This window comes from Dama dama, chromosome 24 (assembly GCF_033118175.1).
Source record: "Dama dama isolate Ldn47 chromosome 24, ASM3311817v1, whole genome shotgun sequence".
NCBI lineage: Eukaryota > Metazoa > Chordata > Mammalia > Artiodactyla > Cervidae > Dama > Dama dama.
Genome location: NC_083704.1, coordinates 52972769 through 52996293, shown reverse-complemented (window position 1 = coordinate 52996293; position 23525 = coordinate 52972769). Strand labels below are relative to the sequence as shown.

The 23525-nt window shown below is 55.3% G+C and overlaps 1 protein-coding gene across 2 annotated transcripts in view; it reads right to left on the bottom strand.

Moving 5' to 3' along the window:
* The window catches only part of POC1A (POC1 centriolar protein A), a 74303-nt gene that overhangs the window by 38548 nt on the left and 12230 nt on the right, over positions 1–23525 (bottom strand). For both annotated transcript variants that reach the window (XM_061128454.1, XM_061128453.1), the window contains exons 6-9: positions 23347–23462; positions 15247–15380; positions 5379–5447; positions 2812–2910 (exon numbers count right to left, since the gene is read on the bottom strand). In XM_061128454.1, coding sequence (XP_060984437.1) covers positions 2812–2910; positions 5379–5447; positions 15247–15380; positions 23347–23462 — 418 coding nt within the window. The remainder of the gene's footprint in view (positions 1–2811; positions 2911–5378; positions 5448–15246; positions 15381–23346; positions 23463–23525) is intronic.

Here is a 23525-nt window from a genome sequence, read left to right as displayed (position 1 = left end):
GAGCTGAGATACCCTGGTTGGCCACAGAATCAGTCACCAGCACTACCTCGGGGCCTGGGAAGCCTGTGGGCAAGAAAGGAAGACTACACTCATCAGCCCGCCTCCCCACCTCAGGGGAAAACCTAGCCACTGAGCTGCACTATACCAACTAGCTTGCCTCAGTTTGGGAAGATGAAAAAATTCTGTGTACGGAGGTGGTGATTGTTGCCCAACAGTATGAATGTACTTAATGCCACTCAACTGTACACTTAAAAATAGGCACAATGGGGGCTTCCCTGGTGGCTCAGTGGTAAAGAATTTGCCTGTCAATGCAAGGAACACAGGTTCGATCCCTAGGTCTGGAAGGTCCCACATGCCCCACAACTACTGAGCCTGGGCTCTAAAGTCCAGGGGCCGTAACTACTGAAGCCCACAGGCCTACAGCCTATGCTACACAACAAGAGAAGGCACTGCAATGACAAGGCCGCAAACTGCAACTACAGAAAGTCCTCCAGAAGCAACAAAGGCCCTATATAGCCATAGAAACGAAGAAATCTTAAAAAAAAAAAAAAAAAAAAAAAAGCAAAATGGTCCACATGCCACAATGAAGACCAAAGATCCTGCATGCTTAAGATCTAGCACAGCCAAATAAATAAATAAAAATATACTTTTTAAAAATAGGCAAAATGATGAATTTTCTGTTACATATATAAAACAAAACAAACAACTTCCCCCCACTCCCCAGCTCTCCTCTTTGACCTGGGAGTCCTGAGATAAGAGCCACTCAAGTGTACACTGGTGGTATGCATGTGTGGACGTGGTATGTCTGGAGGACCTACACATCAACTCAAGAGTCTCAAAGGGGCCTGTGACAAATGAGCAAAAAAGCCTGAAACAAAGAATGACTTTAGGATTAAAATATGTCAAGTCACTTTCTGGGTTAGCAGAAGTCAGCTACATCAGACGTGGGGTCCTGGAAGCCTGCCTGTGGGGGTGTTCAGGTCCCACTGTGGAAATGGAGGTTTCATAAAAGTGGGTGTTTTACCTGGACCACGGAGCCGGGGTGCAGACCTTAGATCCCACACCCCTTTCCCGATTTGAGCCCCACAGGGTGATGCTCACTGGGCAGAAGGCTTGAGGCTAGTTCGGGAACAAACGTTCCTTCCGAGGCCTCTAATGGTTCGGCCAGCCAGACCCTACTCTGCCTTGTCCTGCTGGCTTTCCCAGCCCACACCCTCCATCCTAGATGACCAGGCCCTGCAGCTGTGGGAAGCAAGGGTGCCCCACACCCTGTCTCTGGCTCAGACTGAAGGGACATGGGGCAGCTAAGTTACTTTCCCAAAAGCTACCAGAAAAGGAGCATGGGGTTCTCCCCTTGCTGCTGATTACTAACCATTCACAGGAGACAGATGGCAGACCCCTCTCCTGGGATGGGAAAGAGCTTCCAACCAGCCCTCTACCACCTCTACCACCAGTTTCTAGCTTAGTCAGCCCTGCTCAGGGGGACCAGCATGGTGGGCCCCTAGGTCTAGACACTGCGGCAGGCAACTAGGCCCCAGATGTCTCAACTGTGAACGAGAACAGTCACTCAGAGCACTCATCGTGACAAGGTCAGGAATACACAGGGCACTACACGTCAAGGCCTCAACAGGGCGTGGTTCACCATAAATACCCAACAGATGGGAAGCTGTAGGGGAGGTGGGCATGGACCTCAAGGGATCCCAACCTCACAGTCTGGAAAATGCTTTTATAGGTGGAAGATGAAATAGCAGCAAGCAGACCACTGGGCAACCCAGCCACCACTCTCCCAACAAAACCAAAAGATGAGAACTGGACGCTCCTTAGCAAATGCGAAGGGAGAACAAAACCTCTGGGCCAAGGGCAACTCTTGGAAGAAAAGCTTTAAACCCCAAACTGGCGTGTTCCTAGAGGGAGTCCCTCTATGTCCTAAAGACATAGGACAGGGCATGGGAGTGGCAGGGCCCTCTGCTGGAGCCAGAGAAAGCCCTGGAATGGACTTAGAGGCTTCCTGGTTCTATTCTGGGCCAACCTTGACTCGCTGGGGGCCTTGGGCAAGCCGCTTCCTGTTGTTCAGGCCAGCTTCTGCGTGTGGGAGAGGCCACGCTGCCACTAAGGTCCAGGCAGGAGAGATTTAAGCAGCCTGCACCAGAGCTTACAATCCAAGCGGCTCCACCTCCTTGGTGTCACTGTTTATTTCAGCCAAAGCTAAAAATTACCTTCTTCAAAGAGTAAGACCATATCGCCTATCTTTTTTACCCCAAATATTTGTCCAAAAAATATTGTTAACTATTGAAGTGTTTTTAATTCAGGAACACTGGGTGCCCTTTTACCAACAAAGGCACTAAAAATGGTTTGTGGCTGAGGAACTTCCTTTCCATGGTTTAAAAAAAAAAGGAAGTGAGAACAGGGTTGGGGCCCTTCCCATTCGTCCTAGCTGTGGCTTCAGGCCCTGCACCCTCTAGGAATCTGACACTGCGTCCGAGGCTCAGCACCAGAGATGTCCTTCCTCTCCTCAGGCCTCAACCAGCCAGCAGCCCAAACCACAGGAACGATCCCCCAGCAGATGACGCGGGGCCTAGGCAGCCGGCAGTCTACGCTAACAGCGTCCTCACATCTTGTCTGTTCACTCCAGATTTGAAACAAAGCACCACAAGCACCTAAGAAGTTTCTGGTAAATCATGAGATCTTACCTGGGTCTCTTTCCTGGAACCTAAGCCTGCAGCGCCCCCACCGTCCCTGAGCCCAGTGCTGTTGACCATGACCCAGTCCACCAGCCACAGGGCTCAGGATAATGCCTGTTAGGCCACTTACCAGAGTCCCAGAGGAGCTGGCCCGCGCGGCCGGGGGCCTCTGCACTCTTAGCACTTCTCCATAATCGACGACGTCAAAGTTACTCTTCCAAACCATCACCTGTCAAGACCAACAAGCACACAGAATCAGGAGGAGAAATACCCCTTACCTGTCTATGGAGAAAATAGGCCCAGAGGCTACCACCAAAGTTCTGGGCCAATGGTGAGACTGTGATCCCCATCTGGCACCCCACTCATCTCCGGACCTGCCCCACCTCCCTGGAGAGCCCTGAGAGGATCGCGGGCTCCATCAGGTGGAGAGTCACCATCACCACTGGGCCCCGCATGGCTGCTCCCTGTGCTTGAGGCATCCCAGGCCCAGACTCTGTATAGCGAGCATCTCAGGCTAAATGTCTGCCCTAACGCCACCTTCTCAGAGAGGCCTTCCCTGGCCCTCTTGCTAGTTTTGAGCATAGCTCTCTATTTCCTTCAAGGCATCAGACTCAGTAGTTGTTTAAATCTCTGTCCGCTTTCCCTTGTTTATCACCTATCTTCCCACTAAAATAGAAGTTATTTACGGTGGCAGCCTGGCCAGCCTCACTGTGAGAAGTGGTTCAGATACAGACTCCAGGCCATACCACTAGGTTTAAGATCCTGGCTACACCCCTTACTGTGTGGATCTAGGCAAAGACTCATCTCTCTGTGCCCTGGTTTCCTCATCCGTGAAATGGGGATGAATGGTAGTTCCCACCTCACAGGGCTGCTGTGAAACTCAGACACTGGCCCCAGGGAGAAGTCTGGCCCCAGAGAGAAGTGATTAACACATCCATTCTTCTACTTCCCACTGGAAGGATCTTCATGCCCTGAGGTTCCTCCTACAAAAGCTGGGTAAGAGTGCTCCCTGCTGGAGGGTGTCAGCTGCACTCCTCCAGGACCACTTCCAGGATGGTAGGAATTGTGAATCATGGCCAGTAGTCAACTGAGGCCACAGAAAAACTGCCGGATCCACATAAGATGGAAACTCAGCGTCCCCTGATGCTTCCCGCATCGGGATGCAGTCATAAGCCTGGTTCTGTGAGAAGCTGCTCACCACCCACAAAGCAGCACTGTTCACCATCCCCAGCTGATGGGGATCCAGGGTCTCTTATTGGTCCCCTTTACAAAAATAATGTCAGCACTCACCCCCTTGTTTATAGGGTTCTGTGCACTGCACCAGTCTAACTGTTGAATAATCCTGAGCAGAGGAATGGCTATCAGGAATGTGGAGAGAGAATGTCAAATGCCATTCCCAAAAGGCTCTCAGAGCACACAATAAGAAGGCAGCCAGGGAGCTGACAGCGGTGGCTGCCAAAGGAGGGCTCAGGGTGGGGGCCCTACTTCCTACCAGGGTGTCTCTTGTGACTTTACTTATGGTGTGGATTTATTAGTGTCCCTAGTCTTCTAAGCAATGAGCCAGGACTCCACACCCAGGGAAGGCTCAGGAGTCTGCCTTGTCTGGTAAGCACAGGAACTGATGCTAGTGTGGGAAGACACCTGCCATCTCGTAGCCCAGCTGTGCCTCCAACCACCCTCTGCTTTACTGACAGACTGAACCAAAATCAGCTAGGGCTGGAGCTCACTGGGAGGCCAGTGGGACTGTCCTGAGTGAAGCCATCAGAGCTGTAAGGCTGGGGAGCAGCAGGATGAACATTCTGGGCAACCTACCAGGTCACAGTAGCTCAGAACAGCCACTCTTTCCTCCCCAGCTCAGGGAAGTATGGTTCTCTGGCCAAGCAACACTACACCAGAACCCAGAGAAAGATTTCCAGTGGGTCCCAGACTCCAGGCCAGACCCCAGGTACATGGTGACAAGGCAAGACAGGACCTCCTCACACATGTTCTAGCTCTGCAGTTGTGGAGCTGGAAAATGCTGTCCCTCAGACAGTACACGAGCAGGCTGGGGAGCAATGGCCAGCAGACAGTGGAGCACAGCCTCCAGCCATGTCCTAGCTCAGACTCAGCTTCCTCACCCACAGAACGGCTAAGAGAAGGCCCATCCCCCGGGGCTGCCCCGAGGAGTCAGTGAGGGAGCACACTCTTGCCGTGTTGCCCACATTACTAGGTCCACAGTAAGCATCCAATAATTATCTAATTATTCACCTAGAATCAGGAAAAAGAAGTTCCTAAAAAACTCTAGGGACTTCCCCAGTGGTCTAGTGGTTAAGTATCCACGCTTTCAATGCAGGAGGCACTGGAGTGATCCCTGGTCAACAAACTAGATCCGATTTGCCTCATGGCCCAAAAAAATCCAAAACAAAAAGCCTCTATTTTATCTTTCTCATGGCAACACTAACCCAGACTCCTTCCGGCCCACACTGGTTTGAGCATCAGGAGTTCTGAGATGCTGCCATGGGTCGGCGCCTGCAGCATACCTGCTCTGGGGAAGTAGGGCGCTGCTCTGAGCACCCCACCCCAAGATCCAGCCTTTAAGGTTGCTGAAAGTGCCCAAGGAAGCTGGTGAAACCCAGCCCATCCATTCCTGGGGCACCTCGGCCCCCTGTCTGTTCTACTCAGTATCTGCTGGGACCCCTCGGACCATTCTTTACTTACTTGCTCATCCGAACCGCCAGAAGCAAAATATTCCCCCGTTCTTGAAAAGGCAACCGTGGTGGCTGGACCCTGTGAGAACAAGCCAAAAAGAACAAACACCTAAGGTCACTCTAGTCCTCAATGCATATCATGAGTGACAGTGACAGCAGGACTCAGGGCTGAGCACCTCGCCCAGCCCGTGTTCTCCCCAACCTTGGGCGGAGGAACTGGCAGGCACCAATGCATGAGCACGACCACTGAGGCTCTGTTCCTAGACACCCCTGACAAAGGCCAGGCCAAGCGGTCAAGGGACAGGATGAGCGAGACAGTCTGTGCTGACAGCCTTGCTAGGCCGACACCACTGTCCTCACTTTCGAAGAAGACGACAGTGGTCAGAGAGGTGCACTGACTTACCCCAGGCCTAGCACTGGGGCCAGAACTTGGTCCCTTTGACCAGACCATGCCCTACCTTGTGTCCCTCTAATGGGTACGTCATTTTTCTCATGCTGGGGCCCTGGGAGGAGACCTGACTCTCTGGCTTCTCAGATGCTGAAGGGCCACACAACTGTCCAAAGGATGATGCCAGGCCTATGCCCGGCCACCCCCTGAGGGCCAGTGAGCACATCCAGGCTTGGGGCAGGGGACATGATCTCTTGTAAAGAGCGAGGACTCTTCCTCAAATGCCTGAAACCCATGGCAGAAAGACACACAGCAAGAGTTGGCTAAGTATACCACGACAAACCATCGCTTCCTTTTGGCCAAACTTTAGTGTGGTTCTATCTGGCATTCCCCAAGCAAAGCCAGATAAAGGAGGTTCTCTCCTAGAGGACGATAGTGCAGCCGCTGTCTACGGCCACCTCAGTTCCTCTAGAGCAGCACAGGGAGCAACAGGAACCCCTGCTGCCCATGGGAGGGGCCTCTGTCAGCGGGGCTGACACAGCGGTGTTGTCCACACACCTATGGACAACAGGAACACTGGGAAGCACTTCCACTCGGTGCCAGAAAGACCAGACAGGTTGTAGGCTGGAAAGGGACCCGAGGTCACGGAGCAAGGGCAGCTTCAGGCTGCCCAGAAGGGAAGGCAGGTTAGACAGAGCTGCAGGAGAATGCACATCTGCCTATGTCTCTGGAATCTACCCACAGTTCCTCTTCCCTGAGCTGCCCATGAAGGAGGGTGATGAAGAAGTAGTACAAGGCTGGCTAACACCAAGTGCTCAGGTTGCCTGGAGCACTTCACTTGCACTGACGCACTTAATCCTCAGACGGGGTCTGTATGTCTACCCTTCTGAAGGGTGACATGTCCAAGAGGGGAGGACAGGGCTGAGGGTCAGGGATGAAGCCTCCAGTCATGTCTCTCACTGCCTTCCTGTGCAGGTGGGGCCCCAGGAGCTGGGGTCCAAGAACCCAGGAGTCCTGGGCAGCCATCTATCAGGACAAAGGAGACCCACTCTCCCTGACGGGAAACAATGTCCACTTGCATGGGTGAGAATACACCAGGAGCGGAGCACCACCACAGCTGCAGGTGCAGGGTCTGGGTGCAGGGTGGGAGCAGGTCGTGTATCGCCCAGATAGCCTTCCAGGAGGACAGTCACCACAGGCTGACAGGACTTAAGGGGGGGGCAATTTCAGGTGACAAGTTTACTTGAGTCTTAGAAATCTCTTAACCGCCCCATACTTTCAATATTTTAATGAGTATATAGCTACACTACATGAATACAAAGATAAAACGATAAAACTGTTTTTTCATTTTGAGGAAAAACAAAAAGGAAAGAGAAAAGGGAAGGAAAATAGTACAGAGTGTGTCAAAAAGCCGGGCTCTCTGCCTGCCCAGAGCACACTGGGGAAGGGCAGGTTTCCAAGAAGTCACAGCAACTAAGGAACCAAACAAATACTCGTGGGTCAGTCTCCTTTCCTGTTGTCACTCAACACCAGATGCCAGGTTGGGGACAAGATGCTGGAGGCCAAGCAGCAGCAGGACCACTGAAGAATGTGGCCAGCAGCCCAGTCTGGCAGGGGCATCAGGTCCACAGAGCAGGTGCTGGGAGTCCACCAGGCAAGAAGAACTAGAGCCATCCCCAGGGTCCAGGTCCCAGGAAATGCCAGGGAGGGTGCAAGCAACAAGGGTGCTCTGAGGACCCCTCAGGGTGGAGGCCCACGGTCCTCCCCAACGGTGCCCATTTACCAAGCGGACCGCATGGCTCCTACGCCAGGTCCCTCGGTGTTCCTTCCACAAAGGCTCCTACCCATCTACCCGGGGTGCACAAAACAGTCCAGGGCACTTGAAGCACAGCCCAGAGGACGGCTGTCCCTGGGCTCTGCTGTGGGCCAAAGTCATCATGGACTGCAACACAGATGCAAGCTCTCCACTGCTGACGATCCTCACGCCAAGCCTCAGTGGGCTTTTGGAGACCAAGACTACCCAAATCTTTCTTGGTTTTCAGTAAATTCATTTAAGGCTAGAAATTTGCCTCTGACTGCCACTGAGCACGCACCACCTTAGATCTTAGATCCCCAAAGCTTCCACTATGCAGTATTTTCCTGTCTTTCATCTCCCAGTGTCCCATTTCACTGGGACTCTCTGAAGCCCAGCAGTTATTGAGGAGTGCATTCCAGTTTCCAAACCCTGGGGGTTGGGGAGTCTGTCTCACCCCCGGCAGGGACCCAGTATGATGTGTGTTCTCTGAGACTGTCCTCTCCCTTCACTCCTGATACATTCATTTACCGGCTCAGGGCAGGCATGTTGCCAAGTTGTTTCTTCTCAGGGCCTCTCAGTGCTTCCTGAGCGGTACTCTGAGCAGTAGCTCTAGCTGGGGCCCCAGCAGTGTGGATTTAACCCGTCTCCCAGTCACTGGGGGTGCCCATCTGGGGGCCAGGTCCACTGGCAGGGATGCTGCATAGGCTCAATCAGCTCCTTCCCCGTTCCCTCCCCAGATCTGGCCAGTTGGAGCCTTTTCTGAGATGATCACTGGGAGCACTGGATGCAGCCAGGTGCCCCACCTCCCTCTCCCCACTGACCTAGCCTCACGTGGCTCTCAAGCTTGGCTGGACTCACACCCAGTCATTTCACCACACACTGCCTCTGCCTGGACAACCTCTAGATCCAAGGGACCCCCACTGGCTGGTTCCTTCACACTCACACAGCAAAGCATTAACAGTGGGGTGGGAAGGCAAAACAAAGGATGCTGTAGTGTTTAGATCCCACAGCTCTACACCCCGCAGCCCCTACAGCTTATCCAGACCTCTCCGCTCTCCTCACCTCTTCCTGCCTGAGGCCCTGCACACCTGAACCCTGGCTACTGTGTCCACAACAGTTACAGTGGCAAAGGCCCAGACAGGCACCCCCATCACCACTACCCAAGTGTTCTGATGTTTTTCATTGGCTTCCAGCAAACACAATGGAATGTCACTCCACATGCCCCAAGTCAGAGACAGAAGTGTGGCCCTCAAACACACACACATGGAGATCAAGGAGGCCTCTGGCGTGGGTGCTTGACTCTGACCCCTATGCTCAGAAAGAGATACCGTAACCCAGCCCACCAGACTGTGTCTTCCACAAAACCCCAAAAGAGAGGCTCTGCATGAACTCACTCAACCTGCTGTGGCCTGGTGGATGTCCCTTTAGGGAGCCCCATGGACAAGGAACAGCCCCCTAGCTCCTAGACTGCTCCTGACCTTAGCCAAGGACACCTGTTCCCAGCGCTTAACCTGGGCTGCCAGCAGGGAACAGAGGATCATGCTGAGTTACTGGTAACTTCAGTTGGAGCACATGAACGATTCTCCTCCCTCTTATGTTCCCTCACCTCTTGCAGGAGGGCCCAGCCATCCAAGCCAGATCTAAGCCTCTCAAGCAGCAAAACGAGTCCCCCAAATTAACCGACTACCTAAGAGCTGCAGGGCGCAAAGAAACGAGGCAGGAGGGGCCTGTTCTGAGAATTTCCTTCCACCTGGGGCAGCTGGGGGGTGGCCCACGTGCACAGGCACTCTGTCCTGCTGCCGTTTCTCCCCCTGTAAGGTGGGCCCCGCTTAATGCCACTTCCCCAGCTCCAGCCCAGGCCCCAGCAAGGCAGAAGCTGCCAGTAGCATCAGCTGACCCATTCTCAGAGCCTTTGATTTCTCAGCAACTGAGCTGAGCCCCTGGCACAGACAGACAGCTGTCCCAGAGTCTGGGGTTCTGGGCCCTGGGTGATGGGTACTTGCCCCATCGAGGGCCGCTGTGGTGTGGGGAACCACGGGCCTGCTGGTCCCTGTGTGGTTTCATCACTCCACAGAGACACGAACTCCAACTGCACAGCCACAAGCACCAGATTTAACTCCCCACCCACGCCCCACCTACCATCCTCTCCCAAATAGCTCTGGGGACGAAAACCAAATGAGCATGGCTCGAGATTATGTTTCAGAAAATACAGAAAAATAAATCTGTATTTCTAGCACACTGTCCCCACGTTTGCCACACAGAACTCGGGGTAGGGGGTGGGTGGGGGGAGGCCTTGCTTGGGGCAGTTGGTGGGAAAGCCCTCTCCACTGCTAAGTGAGGAGTGTTGTGGGATGAAGAGGCTCCAGTGAAGAGACAACCCGAATTCTGTACTGGCTCCAGCAAGAAGCAGGGACTCCCTTCCCTCCTGTCTAACTGTCCCGGTCTAGGTGGATCCCCAAGGGCAAGACTTTCCAGAGCCTCAGAGAGAGTACTGTCTTCCGCAGACACCCAGTGCCGTCAGATACCAGGCTGTCCTCCAGGGGTGAGGCCCTGGAAGAGACCCAATTAAAGGGCCAGGCAAGTAGACCTAGAGACCAAAACAGCAATAGGCCAAACCACTCAGGGCAGCTGGTGGGACAAGGACTTCTGGGCCAGGGAATCACTGTACCCCGCCCACTGGGGAATGGATTTTAGAAGCTGTGGACAAAAGTCAAGTCAGAGTGAGAGGACGTTATGGAGTGGATGATAACAACCCTAAGCAAAATAAGAAGCCAGACAAACCCTACAGAGATTCTGGGGGTGAGTGGGAGGAGGGGAAATGGACATGCCCCATCCCAGACAGAAAAGGGCTGATGGCCATGGCCCTGACCCACCCATCACAGGGGTTGTCATCAGAGCCCGCTACCATGTACTCAGTTTCCTAACAAACACTGTCCGCCCATGGTGCCAGGACCATGCCCATAACAGAAACTGTAAACTGCCTGTTAAAGAGCTCTCACCTAGGGACTTCCCTGGTGGTCCAGGGGCTAAGACTTGCACTCCCAATACAGGGGGCCTGGATTCGATTCCTGGTCAGGGAACTAGATCCCACATGCCACAACTAAAGATCCCAAGTGTCACAACTAAGACCAACCACAGCAAAATAAATAAACATTTTAGAAAAAAGAGCTCTCACCTAGCAAAGCACGGGGTCATTTTCCAAGAGCTGCACAGAAAAGGGACTGACCCCTGTGAGGACCTACTGTGTCTGGTGCTGAGCAACACAGACATCCTCTCCCATTATGACAGGTACAGGCATCATTCTTACAGAGGAGGAAAGGCTGGCAAAGGCAAGGTCTTGACCACTGTCAAAGGGTAAGAGATGGTGCCAGAATGGTTTGATCCCAACACCCAAGCCCTTTCCTCCCTTTTGTGGCCCCCCAAAACTCATGCTTTTCTGGCTGAACAAGATGAGAGAGTGTCCAGCATCTTTTCTAAACCAGAAACAGGTGGGTATAAGCTGGAAATACTCAGGTGGTTCCTTAGAAAGCAGGGCATCAGACAAGGCTGTGAACTCTCCCCAATAAAATACATCAGACATTTGGCCTCAGTCAAAGCAGCTGGCAAAAGTGACCGGGAGGGATCCTTTCCACCAGATCACTGAGAGAGAAATCGTCCCAGTGTCCCCAGGGGAGAAGGCGGAGGAAGGAGGACAGTGCCCCATACCCAAGTTGGCAGTGCCTCCCCACTCTGTTCACTCTCCACCTGAATGGCAGACTCACGTGGAGGCAGAGGGCTACGCCACCTCTCAGCCCCAAAAGGCTCCCTGAACCATCCCACACCCCTGCCCTGGCAAAGGGACTGTCTGCTCAGCTGGAGTTTGCAGATCTGCTGCCCTCAAGCAGCAACAGCAACAGGGCTATCGAAAGGCCAGGGCCCACTTGGGCTGGAGACAGCAATGGGCTTGCCCAGCTCTCGGGCCTGTTCCCCAAGTCACTTGGGGACACTCACCTCAAAGAAGTCTCTCAAGAGCCACACGAGCCCCAGTAGCACCAAGGAGCTGTTTCAGGGGTACAGCATGTGTGATGCAAGCTCCCATGGGACAGGAGCCTCACTCAATCACCAGTTGCACCCCCTGAATGGCCCTTTGTGGCTCAGAATCTCAAAGTCGGGACTGCAGGGGGAAGTCCCAGAATCCTTTAGGTTTACAACAAACTAGTAACTCATGTCCGCCCCCAGCCCCACAAGTCAGCCGGCCCCTCATGTGCCAGTGGAAGTGTGGCCAGTCACACACCAGAGAACCAAACTGCCAGCAGGGTCAGACCCCTGGGGCACCAGCTGCACGCAGGCCTTGCCCAGGAGACCCAGGCCACCTCAGGTGATCCTGATCGTAGCTTTGCGCTTGGCACATGGCTGTCCTGGTGGCCCTGTGCCTTCAGGAGACAGCAGATTTCTGGCCTCAACCCAGGGCAAGAGAGTTTCTGCCCAACAGCTGTGCCTCCCCGACCCTTCCTTCTCCACTCTGACCCTTCCTTGCTCTTCCCCCATTAGAGGTGGCTCTGGCCAGTCCCCGCACAGGACACAGAGACGCTTCCTTGGCACACACAGAGCCCCCTCTCTTGGTCAGAGTCAGGTTCACCCCAGCTCCAGCCCCCTTCGGCTGGCTTCTCTCAGCTGGCCTCTGACCCCTGGCCTGCACTGTACCTTCTCACAGGTGTGGAACTGGAGGCCCAAGGGGGTTGCTGCTCCACGGGGCAGAATAACTCAACAGCCCTCCCTCTAAAGCTCCCTCGGGGCTCTGCCTGAGGGCAATCACAACGAAGTCCTCAAGTCCAAACCAAAACTTCAAGGGGATCCCTCTCCCACTGACCAGAACGCTGTCATCCAATGAGGCTGGAACACAAAAAGCCATAAGGACTGCTGGCCCCCTACACAGACCAGTGATCTATTACTAAAAACAAGAGTGAGATTACAATGCAACTTCTAACAGTCATACGTATGAGGTCAGCGGGTGTGGTGGAAACTGTAGATGTGGTTAATTGTCCCAGGTTAGACAACCCTAAGCCACCTAGACCATTCTCTGGGCCTCAATTCTCCCACCAGGACTCAAAGGTGCTTTCAAATCTGCCAACTACTCCATGGGACAGAATCCCTGGGCATCCGGGGCCACTAGGGAGCCACGGGGCTGCTCAGCCACAGGCTTTAGGAAGTGGCCAGTGACAGCTGTGCTGGGTGAGGCCCTCAGTCACCTCCCGGAACAGAATGTGGAAGCTCAAGTCGCCAAAGAGCGCAGGTGCACATCTTCCCGGAAGGACGGGGCCAGGGGCACTTCACGAGGGGGTAGCCTCCGACCAGACGCTGCATGGAGCATGCAGGTAGAGCTGCACTCCTCACCCATGGTACAGGCCCTCTCCCTGGGGCTTGGCCAGGGAGATACATTCTCTAAAGGGGCAACACAGGTGTCCAAGAACTGATTCCTGGAGTGGAACCACTCGGCCCGATAACACGTTATAGACCCTCACAGGTCAGGGACATTTACAGAGCATACTGGCTCCCAGTGAGAACACAGGTCTAACCTCCACACATCTGTCCCCTCGGTGAGAGAAAAGCCACTCCTGCTCCTAGCCCAGATGTCTATGTGCTCTAGGTATTCAGGTTGGCTGGCAGGCTGTTTTTAACAACAGCCCCAATCAAGGCTGCTCAACCACACTATCCTTTCTAAGGAAGGCACCCTTAGCTGACTGTGAATCACCCTAAACCCAGGACCCTAGGGCCTGCAGCACACCAATGCTAAGTGTCTGTACTTGGTAGGGATTTTCAAGGGTCAAAACAGAAACAAATGTGAGCCTCACACTCCGATTCCCACTTTGATCTGAGCAGCACTCTGGGGGAGAAGCCCACCCTGCTTCACCTAACCCTCCAAGTACCACTCAAGACTCAACCTGCCTCTCCTCATTTCCTAATGCATCTCATGCCACCTCAGCTCTGCTGATGGCCCCAGGGAGTCCCCTGCTTGCCAGGCATGAGCCCCAGGGGATGGGACCACCGCATCCATTTCATACCCGATGCCCAGCCCAGCGAGCTGGGGAGCAGATGACAAATGGACAACAGACAGCAAGATGAATAGGGGTGAGCTTGCTTCGCTTTCTTCCCCCTTCCCCTGGGCACTGCAAGTTTGGTGCCCTGAGGAAGAACTGATTCCTGGAGCCATTTCCCATTCTCTACACCCCAAACTACCAGTTGTCCTCAGCCTAGCTCCCACGTTCCAGGTTCAATGGCAGACAGGCACCCACATGACTTATCTTGGCCCCTGTCTTGCTTCTCTGGGAGAACAACATCCACAGGTTCCCCTATGTGCTGATGCTGGGCCTGAGCTCAGGAATGCCCCTGTAGATGCTGCATTCAAGGCTTTTCAGGCTCAAAGGTGAGTCAGCTGTCTAAAGAATACTCACAAGAAAAAAGAAAAGAACAGGCTGATCACCTGGTATGCACCTGTCTGCACAGTATTTCCGTGCATTGCTTTTCCTTCTTTATCATCGGAACACAAAAGGTAGCAGCCTTTACGTGGTTTTCAAATGCCCTCCTGGTTATAAGATCCAAAACTGGTTATGCATGAATCCAAGTAATCAGACTGCCAAAGGGCTAAGCAAGGTGATTCCCCCACAGGCTGACAACAAGAGCAGCAGTCACCTCAGCCCAGTGGCCACACATGACGCCTAGATGTGTTAACATCAGGGGAACAGGTCCGTGGCTCCTGCACACCAGACATGTCTCTGACAGACAAGGGATCACCACGGCTGACGGCAAGTGGCCTCCACATCCCAAGGAAGCAGAAGAAAAGGCCTGTGCCCCCACAAGACACAGCCAAGGCCCTGTACACCCCAACTCAGGTGGCAGCGGGATCCAGAGGGCCCTGGGGTAGACACCTCACACCTAGCTGCTGGCCCAAGAGACATGAGCACCCCAGAGCCTCCCTCAGTCCTCAAGAGTGCCCCTATTCTCCATCCTGCCTGCGCCTGCTCACAAACAGAGATATGGACAAACAGAAATGCTCTGGTCTCTGTCCCAACAGGAGACACTCAGCCACACCCAGGGTGGCTGCGGGGCAGACAGAGCCTCAGGCAGCCCACCTCCCACAGCCCACCACCGGGGCCTGTGCCCAGTCACTGCCCACACAGGGAGCCAAGGCACGGATGTGTTGCTAAAAGCGGCTCAGAGAAAAGGCCCCTCTCCTTGATTCAACTCTGGGAATTCCTCAGCAAATGTGTGGGAAGATTCCCCTCCTTCATGCCCACCTCTGCAAGGCACCTGTTGTTTCTGCCTCCAAAGGGCTCCAGGAGGCTTGATGGCTGTTCATGGAATGGGTCCCAGGGCTCTCCTCAACCACACCACCAAGGGAGGCTGGAGGTCACCTGGGACAGACTCCACTCAGCCCCTAGAGAAACCCTGCCAACCACATCCAGACGCCTCCCTCCCCACCCCCATCCAGCTGAACCCCTGTGCTCCTTCCTCAGCTGTTGCCCCAGGCCCAGCACTTCTGCAGAGGTCACAGCTCTCATGGGTAGGAAACCTGTTTCTGCACCTCACCCCACTGCCCAGGCTGTGGGGGGGATGCAAAACACTCTAACACCCCCCATCAGGCGCCAAGGGAAGGGTCACCTTGAGGTGGCACCTCCACCCCACTCCATGCCACCCCACCCAGGCTGATGCCCTCACCTGATGGCCGTGGAGTGTGTAGAGCAGCCGGCCCTCCATGAGGTCCAGGATCTTCAGGGTTGAGTCGCTGGAGGCCGTGACCAGGTAGTTCCCCGACGGGTGGAAGGAGAGGGCGTTCACCGCTGCGCTGTGCACTGGGGAAAGGACGGCGGTCAGGTGCAGGCTGGGAGGCCCATGAAGCCAGAAGACAGCATGCGGGACCAACCAAGGCTCCGCAGAGCGCTGGGCCAGGGCAGCAGTCACCCCGAGCTGCTGTGAGGAGCCTCACAAGGACTTTCCAGGAGGGCAGTACGAGCAAAGGACAGGAGGAGACCCACCCAGAGCCCGAGGGCAAGCAGTGGGATCCAGCCACCCCTCTGCCTCTCCCTCCTCACCAAGCCATCAAGCTAGAGGCGAACAGAGTGCTTGAATATAACCCTCACTCTGTCTCACACGTTGCCACTTCAGGGAAACCAAATGGAAAAGAAAACCCCTGAAATGCCAATACGACACCCCTGCCCTGAGGGAAAGAACATGAGTGGGGCAGGTGAGAAGACAGCGAAGACAAGCTCTCGGGAGCCAGACAGGCCGAGGTTCTGATCCCACTCCTGACTGGCCCACCCTGACACGCTGAGCTTGCTTCTCCTCCTGTGGGGAGGCTACCAGATGATGCCTGGGAGGCATGCACAGAGTGAGCCTGATGCCCCCCTCCACCACCCCAGGCATCCGACACTCCTCCAGGTCCTGCCACTTAACCCCCTTAAGAGCTCAAGCCCCTCCGTGACTCTTTCCTACTACTCTAGCCCAAGCCCCACAATCCATGCTGCTGTCCCTCACTCTCCAAGACCTGACCCCCAGCCCTGTCAGCTCCCTAGCTGGGGGACGTTCCTACCCCTTGTTCCCCTTGAACCGGGAAGACCCTTGCTGGCCTCTTCCCCTGACCCTGTAGCTCAATGTTCAGTTACTGCCCCAGGGAAGCCTCCCTAGACCTCACCATCAGGGCCTTGTTTTGGCCTCCTGAAGCACCATGAGCCTCTTCAAAGCAAGGGTTTTGCATTTATGTGCAGTTATTTCATTCCCCACTGGGTCCCCTAGAGACCATGTGCTCCACCTGGCAGGGGCTGTATTGGGTCCTTGACTCCCGGCTCAAGGCCTGACACTGAACGGGTCTCAAAAAGCAATTGGTGAGTGGGATCCAGACAGGACCCAGATAGGACACACGGGGATGGGCAGTGTGTGGACCAGCCAGCCACATCACAGCTTCTTAGAGCAGCTGCTGAGGAAGACCTGCTGCCTCCATACCCACTACTACTGGCCGGGGGGCAGCAATCAGCAAAACTACAGTAACCATGAACCCACCAAGTCAGAACAGCCATAAATATAAAGGCAAATTCTAAAACCAACCCCTCATCCTGGCACGTGAGCATGCAGGAATCACTGCTGGGCCAATAAACACCCCCACCATGAACTAGCCCTCCACAGAGCCGACAAAGGTACACGGAGCCCCTCAAACACCAGCCCGGCCAACATGCAGGTTCTGGGGACTGTGGATTCACGTTCCTGAGCACACTTAGGGGAGACAGCCAGGACTTTACATAACACGATATTTAGGTCTGAACACTCTCAGCACCAGAACTCCGAAAGATGGCCTGGAGCGGGGCTGCCGGGATCCCCAGAGTCAGCTCCTGGAGCCAGAGTCCAGAGCCCCCACAGCCCAACACACTCCTACACCCAGGGTCAAAGGAAAAGGGGCAGCACCCTCAGTGTTTACCAAAAATAGGGGCATGGAGAGCAGAGGAGAAGTCACAGCAACCCCAGCTGAACTGAACAGGCACCAGCCACACACAGTAGCAGGAAGAACATGAATAGCGCACAGAGTGTGACCAAGCCCCCACATGTGGGGGCAATACCAACATGTGCAGACCCAGAAGAAGTGTGGACTGAAGCTCCTGACACAGAGCAGGACTTCTCTCTGAGGAGGACAGGAATAGGGGGACCTCTAATTGTTCATCTACATACTTCTAGAATGTATTCACTATGATGACACAATTGAGTGAATGTTTAAAAAGTGAATCCTTCCTTCACCCTGAAAGAGTGTCAAGTCTGGGCAGCAGGAGACAGCGTCCTGCAGGCACCTCAGGGTGTGCGTGTCTAGGCTGCGAGCCAGTGCCCTGCTCCCAAGGGGCTGCATTCACCAGAAAGCAGCTTCACACTAGCGGTGAAGTCAGGGGTCGGGGGGGCTTGAGGTAGGGGGGGCGGAGGCAAACACAGCCAGATCCCCTGAGCCCTCAGCCCCACGGCAGACAGTGTTGAGAGTCAGCTGCGCAACCCCCCCCCCCCTCACCACACCCCCATCTCCTCTTGGGCCTCCTCAAAACGCTGCTCCTGGCACTTCTGCCTCCCTGAGCCCGGAGAAGGGCACACTATTCTTGTTTCTGCAGCCCCTGGCAGCCTGCGCTGGCATGAGTGCCACCCCCGCCCCGACCTGATACAAAGCTGGGAGAGCCAGCAGCAGGATGGGGCGGGGAGGCAAGCTCAGGGAGCACAGGGCTTGTCCAGCATCAGCCAGGCGCAGGGGCAGGGCACAGCTACCACGCCAGGGCCTCCCACCTGGCCAAGGCCACCCAAGGGAGGGAACTACCCCTCCTCCCTGAGGAAGGGTGCCCGAAGCCTTGCTCCACAATAAGTGGCAGGAGTAGCAAAGGCCTCCTGGCTGGGGTAGAAATACCTGGAACCATTTATTGCAGAAGAGGGCTCAGCCTGGCAAGCCAGGCTTTTGGAGATGTGCCAGACTCCAGAACCAACCCCCTTTCCCCACTCGCTCAGCCATCTCATCCACCAGCCCTGTCAGCCTGGGGCAGGCTCTCCGGCTCTGCAGAGGGTGGGACTGTGCCAGGGAGGCCTCTTAAAGAGTTAGCCCTGCACGACAATCCCCCTGCACGACAGAGGCCCAGCTGCCCCACGAAGGGGTGAGCCTCCTGTCACAGAACCCTGAGCAGTGATAGCCCACAGACAATCCACTTTTCACCAAGCCAGAAGCTGCAGGCCCTCTGCCTGGCTCCACGGCAGACATGAGTGACGGCTGATGGCAGGCTGCCAATCAGGCACAGCTGTGGGCTACACTCCACCCCCCCCACCCCCCCCCCCCACCACTACCCCAGAGAAGAGATGCAACTCAGGGTCAGAGATGTACCAGCTCAAGGTCCTACAGGTCACCAGGGTGCCAGGGAGTTGGCCTGAGGTCACTGCAGACCCTGCCCCCAGTACTGGAACAGGTCACAGCTTGTGGCCTAAGGAGACACCTGGGTATCCACAACCTGACTGCACAGCTCTTCCTGCTGAACCCTCAGCAAACCTGCCCCCCTGCCCAATGGGCTCCAAACTGGCCAAGGGACCCAGGTGCCCAAGCAGCAGGTCCCTTCCGGGGACAGGCCACACCAATGCCAAGCCACACCACATTCCCCACCCCACCAAGGGGCTCGGCACCTACCACCCAGGGTGGCTCTCACAACACAACTGGCATCACGAGTGACACAGAGGCTGTGGACGTACAAGACCTATGGGTTCACACAGTGAAGGTGTTCTGATATCAGCAGCAAAGGACACTCTAAACACTGCTCTTCAGGAATGTTGTGTGAACACTGGCTCAGGGACAGTGGGGGAGAGGCAGTGAGTTGGCCAGATCAGGCAGGACAGTGCCTGGCCTCACGATCAACCCTTTCAGTCCCCAAAACCCAAAAAGGGTGCAGACCTGCCCTGCTGGCTACACAGCAGCTTTAAAACCTTCCATGACCATGTCTGGGGTTAGGGCGGGGCATCCAGGGGGTTGCTAAGGACCAGTGTACAGAGAAGCTGGAACTCTGAGCTCTAACTGGAGCTTCTGGAGAGAGCCAAGTCCTCTCAGAGGCCTTGGGCAAGTAAATGACCGGAATCAACACAGTGTGAGGAATCCGCAGATTCTTCGCTGCACGACCCAGGCAAGCCTCAAACACCCCATCTGTGAAATGGGGAGCAGCCCTGCCCTGTTGACCACCCAGCCCTGTCCCTGGATATCGAACACACGTGCCTGGAAACCACAAAGCACATGAAGCGATCGGGGACAAGGCTGCTCAGATGTCTGAACAGTCTTAGTGTGGGCTCCGAGCATATGGCGCCTAAGCCACGTCCGTGGGGACTGGCACTCCCGGGGCTCCAGCACCCCACCAACTCCTTGCTGAATTGGGAAATCAGAACTGCTCTCTGCAGTGACAGGCCAGAGCAAGACACTCCTCGCCTGAGACAAAGGGTGCCAGCCACCTGCTGTCACCCAAAGTGATTCTAACACCCCAACAAGGGACGGGAAGTACCCTCCACAGAGCAGGATTTTGGTGGGTGGCCACAGGCAGCCTGGGCTTGCTGGCCACACACTGCAGTATCACAAACCAATTTCTCGGAAAAGCACAACAGCCTTATGCACTCAAACCCCAATCAGGGGAGACACTGGATGTCACTGGCCTTAAAAACTTTCCCCTGGGTGTTTTAAGGGGTCAGAAAACAACTTAGGGGCCTGTTGCCAAGGGGCTGGGAGCCCTTCTTGGCGATTCAGCCTCCCAGGGATCCCCCCACCTCTTGTGGTGGGGGGACAGCTGCTACTCAGGGGCTAGGAGCACCTCTCAGGTCAAAGGTGCTGCCACAGCACTCTCAAGGGGAGCGACTGGACCTGAGCAGACCTGACCAGGTCCCCCGCCCAGCAAAGAGGGTGAGGGGTGGACCCCCAACCAAGGGCTCAAGGTTTCCTTGAGCCGTGGAGGCTGAGCCCAGAGGTGGTGGGATAAGCCTGCTGCCTTGTGAATAGCTGCTGTGTGCCATGCACTGGGCAGGGAGTTCAGAGGGAATCCAGCTGTTTGTGGGGTGCTTCAGGCCCCTGAAGTCTCTGGTCCCTAAGGCGGGGGTGGTGCTTAGGAATCAAATGCTTCAGGCTTGCTGAGTGGCTGTCATGAGAGAAAAGTACTGCTGTACTAACACACGGAAATTCCCCTGCGGAGCCCATCAGCCTCACGCACCTCAGGCCCCCTCAGGACTCGACTTCTGATGCCACCCGAGTCCACCCACCACCCCCCAGCCCTGCCAATCATGGATCTCCCACCCCCACCTGCTGCCAAGCCTGCTCCCTCAAGAACCCGAGGTACCTCTCCCCAGCACCCTCCACTCTCCTCCAAGCTGTGGGTCACCACACCCCTGACCACCCTCTTCAGGACACCCTGCTTTCCTCCACTCCCCCGGCTCCACTGTCCTTAGCCGTCCACTGCGGGGAGACCAGGCTCTCACTCGTCACTCTGGATGCTTTGTGGATCTTTTTCTTCCATGGCCCCTCAAGCTCAGAGATGCAGGATGTATCCTCAAACCTTCTCACCCCCCAGATCCCCAGGGCTCAGCTGGCCCCTCCACCCCATAGCATCAGCTTTGCCTCTATGCAGTCTCCAGAACCCATCTTCTGGGCCTGACCCCTGCCTCACTCTCATGTCCAGCCTTCACCCAACATCGGGCATGGACAGCCCGCCCACCAGGCACATGGCTTCCTACTCAAGCAGGCTCTCAGCACTGCTATCCTCTCAGATGCCTGTCACCTCTTCACCCCATCCCAGCACGTCCAGCCAGGACATGGGCTACAGCATGGCGCTCCAGGCCCTCCCCTGCAGGTACCTGTTGCTGTACCTCATCAACACCAGGCACCCGATCCATCAGACGTGTGCCTGGACTCTCCCAGGGTCACCTGGAGATTTTCCCCACCAGTACAAAGATTTATGTGGTAAAACCACATACCCAGTACTAGACTGTAATTCTCATTTGGATTCTCCCATCAGATCCTCACAAATCCCATCAGGCAGGCTAGCACCACCTCTTCACAGATGGGAAGCGGAGTCCAGACGCTACTCCACCTCATCACCTCCCTGCCCATCTCTCCCTGTCCAAGGCGCCCTGACCTCACACTCAGAGACAGCATTCCCGCCCAGCACCACTCCGCTCCTCCTACCTTCCCCCATCAGTGTGCTGATGTACCCATTTTCCAACTTGGGCCTGGCCCAAAGCAGGAGAAAGGTCTCTAAGGCTGAAGGAGAGGAGAGGCGTGGTCTCCAAGGAGAGGGCAGACCCTGTTGGGGCTCTGTTCTAGAAGCTGCGGTCTGAAACAGCCATCAGTGACAAACCCCAGAGTTTCCTGCTGAAGCAAGAACCACTCTTGTGGCTGGCCCCTGCCACCTGGTGGTGGTGTGCGGTACTGCAGGCCTGGGCCAGCTGGGCCAGCCTTGCTAGGAAACCAGACCTGAGGACCCCAGGACAGACTCAGCAGCATCAGCATCACCAACACGACTTAGGTATTCTCTCAGTTCCTGTCACGGACCAACTCATCACACTCCCAACACCACCTATGACACACGGCTCATCACTGTCCCAGCGGTACACAGAGTCAAGTAACCTGCCCAAACTCACCCAGCGAGGAATGCTGAAGGTGTGTAAAGAGCCACTCTCGACCACGTGCTTTTCAAGACCAGGATCCACTCTCCCTTCTTGGAAGGTCTGTTTCTTTAGTCACCCCAAAAAATGTTAGCCTCAAACATCTAAGACTCAGAACAGCTTGTTGGGGGTGCAAGGGGAGAACTCTGAACCCCACACCCCACAACTTTGTACAGATATGTCCTTCTCCACTTACTCCTTGGAAGGAAACTTATGACCAACCTAGACAGCATATTAAAAAGCAGAGGCAAAAAAAGCAGGACCAACAAAGGTCAAGGCTATGGTTTTTCCAGTGGTCATGTATGGATGTGAGAGCTGGACCATAAAGGAAGCTGAGCACCGAAGAATTGATGCTTTTGAACTGGGTGTTGGAGAAGACTCTTGAGAGTCCCTTGGACTGCAAGGAGATCCAACAAGTCCATCCTAAAGGAGATCAGTCCTGGGTGTTCACTGGAAGGACTTATGTTGAAGCTGAAACTCCACCTGATGCAAAGAGCTGACTCATTTGAAAAGACCCTGATGTTGGGAAAGATTGAAGGCAGGAGAAGGGGATGACAGAAGATGAGATGGTGGATGGCATCATCGACTCAGTGGACATGAGTTTGGATGAACTCTGGGAGTTGATGATGGACAGGGAGGCCTGGCGTGCTGCGGTTCATGGGGTCGCAAAGAGTCGGACACGACTGAGCGACTAAACTGAACTGAACTGTCCTTCCCATTTTCGGGTGTGAATTTTTTAAGTGAGCCTTGAAACTTAGTCCCAAGTCCACAACCACAGTTCTTCAAACTACTCTAGCTCTGACTCTCCCTGGTCTTGCCCCAAACCCCCAGGTCTGTCCACCCACTCAGCCTCCGACAGAACTCCCAGCTCCTCCTGTGGCACCTCACCAGCTCCCTTCCCAGGTCCCCATCCCCACAACTGTGGTGACTCACATCTCTACCCAGTCACACCTGCCCTGAGGCCAGTTCCATACCCCCGTAGCTTCAGCTATCTCATCTTGAGCTCACACAAGACTAACCCCACCCCCATCTCCCTCCTGGAGCCTGACACCAGCCCATATTGACAGCCCGCCACCCAGCCTCCCAAGAGCTACAATTAAATAAGGAGACACAGCACCAAGGCTGTGTTTACAAGCCTGGTCCCTAACAAATGGACCCTCCAAACAGCTCCTGGCTCCACATTTGTGGAGGACACCGTGGAACCAGGGGTGCCCGAGGTCCCACCAACACAGAGGTCTTCTGACAAACCTGCCCCCTCACCACCTCCAGGGCTATCAGCCTGGCCCCAGAGCACGGAGCGTCTGTTATAGGGGGAGGCAAGTGGCATACACAGCCCCGGAGAAGTGCCCCTCGAGAGGGGAGCCCCCATTTAGCCCTCAGTGTGCGTGAGGCTCTGCCACTTCACAAATGGCCACCAGAGGGCTGGTGGATGCCAGATAGTAACCCCTTCCATCCCCGAGCCAAGTTTCCAGACAGCCACGCCATAGATGACCCACCCCTGGAGATCCCAACAGACCCAGGGCTCCCTACAGTTAGCCAGGGCTGTCCTGGGGCCCAGTGAAGCCCCGCAGCCCTGAGCTAGACAGCTGGCGCAGCACAGCCCCGCATCAGCCCCTCGGGGACACTCACACTGATAGTGCTGTAAGAGCCGGTGAGTCCGCACGTCCCACACCTTCACTGTGTTGTCCATGCCGGCAGCAGCGATGCACGTACCACTGGGGTGGAAGTCCACGTAGGTGACAAAGCTGGAAAGAGGGGGCCACCGAGTGCTGTATGAGGCCTGACCTGACTCAGAACAGACTCCACAA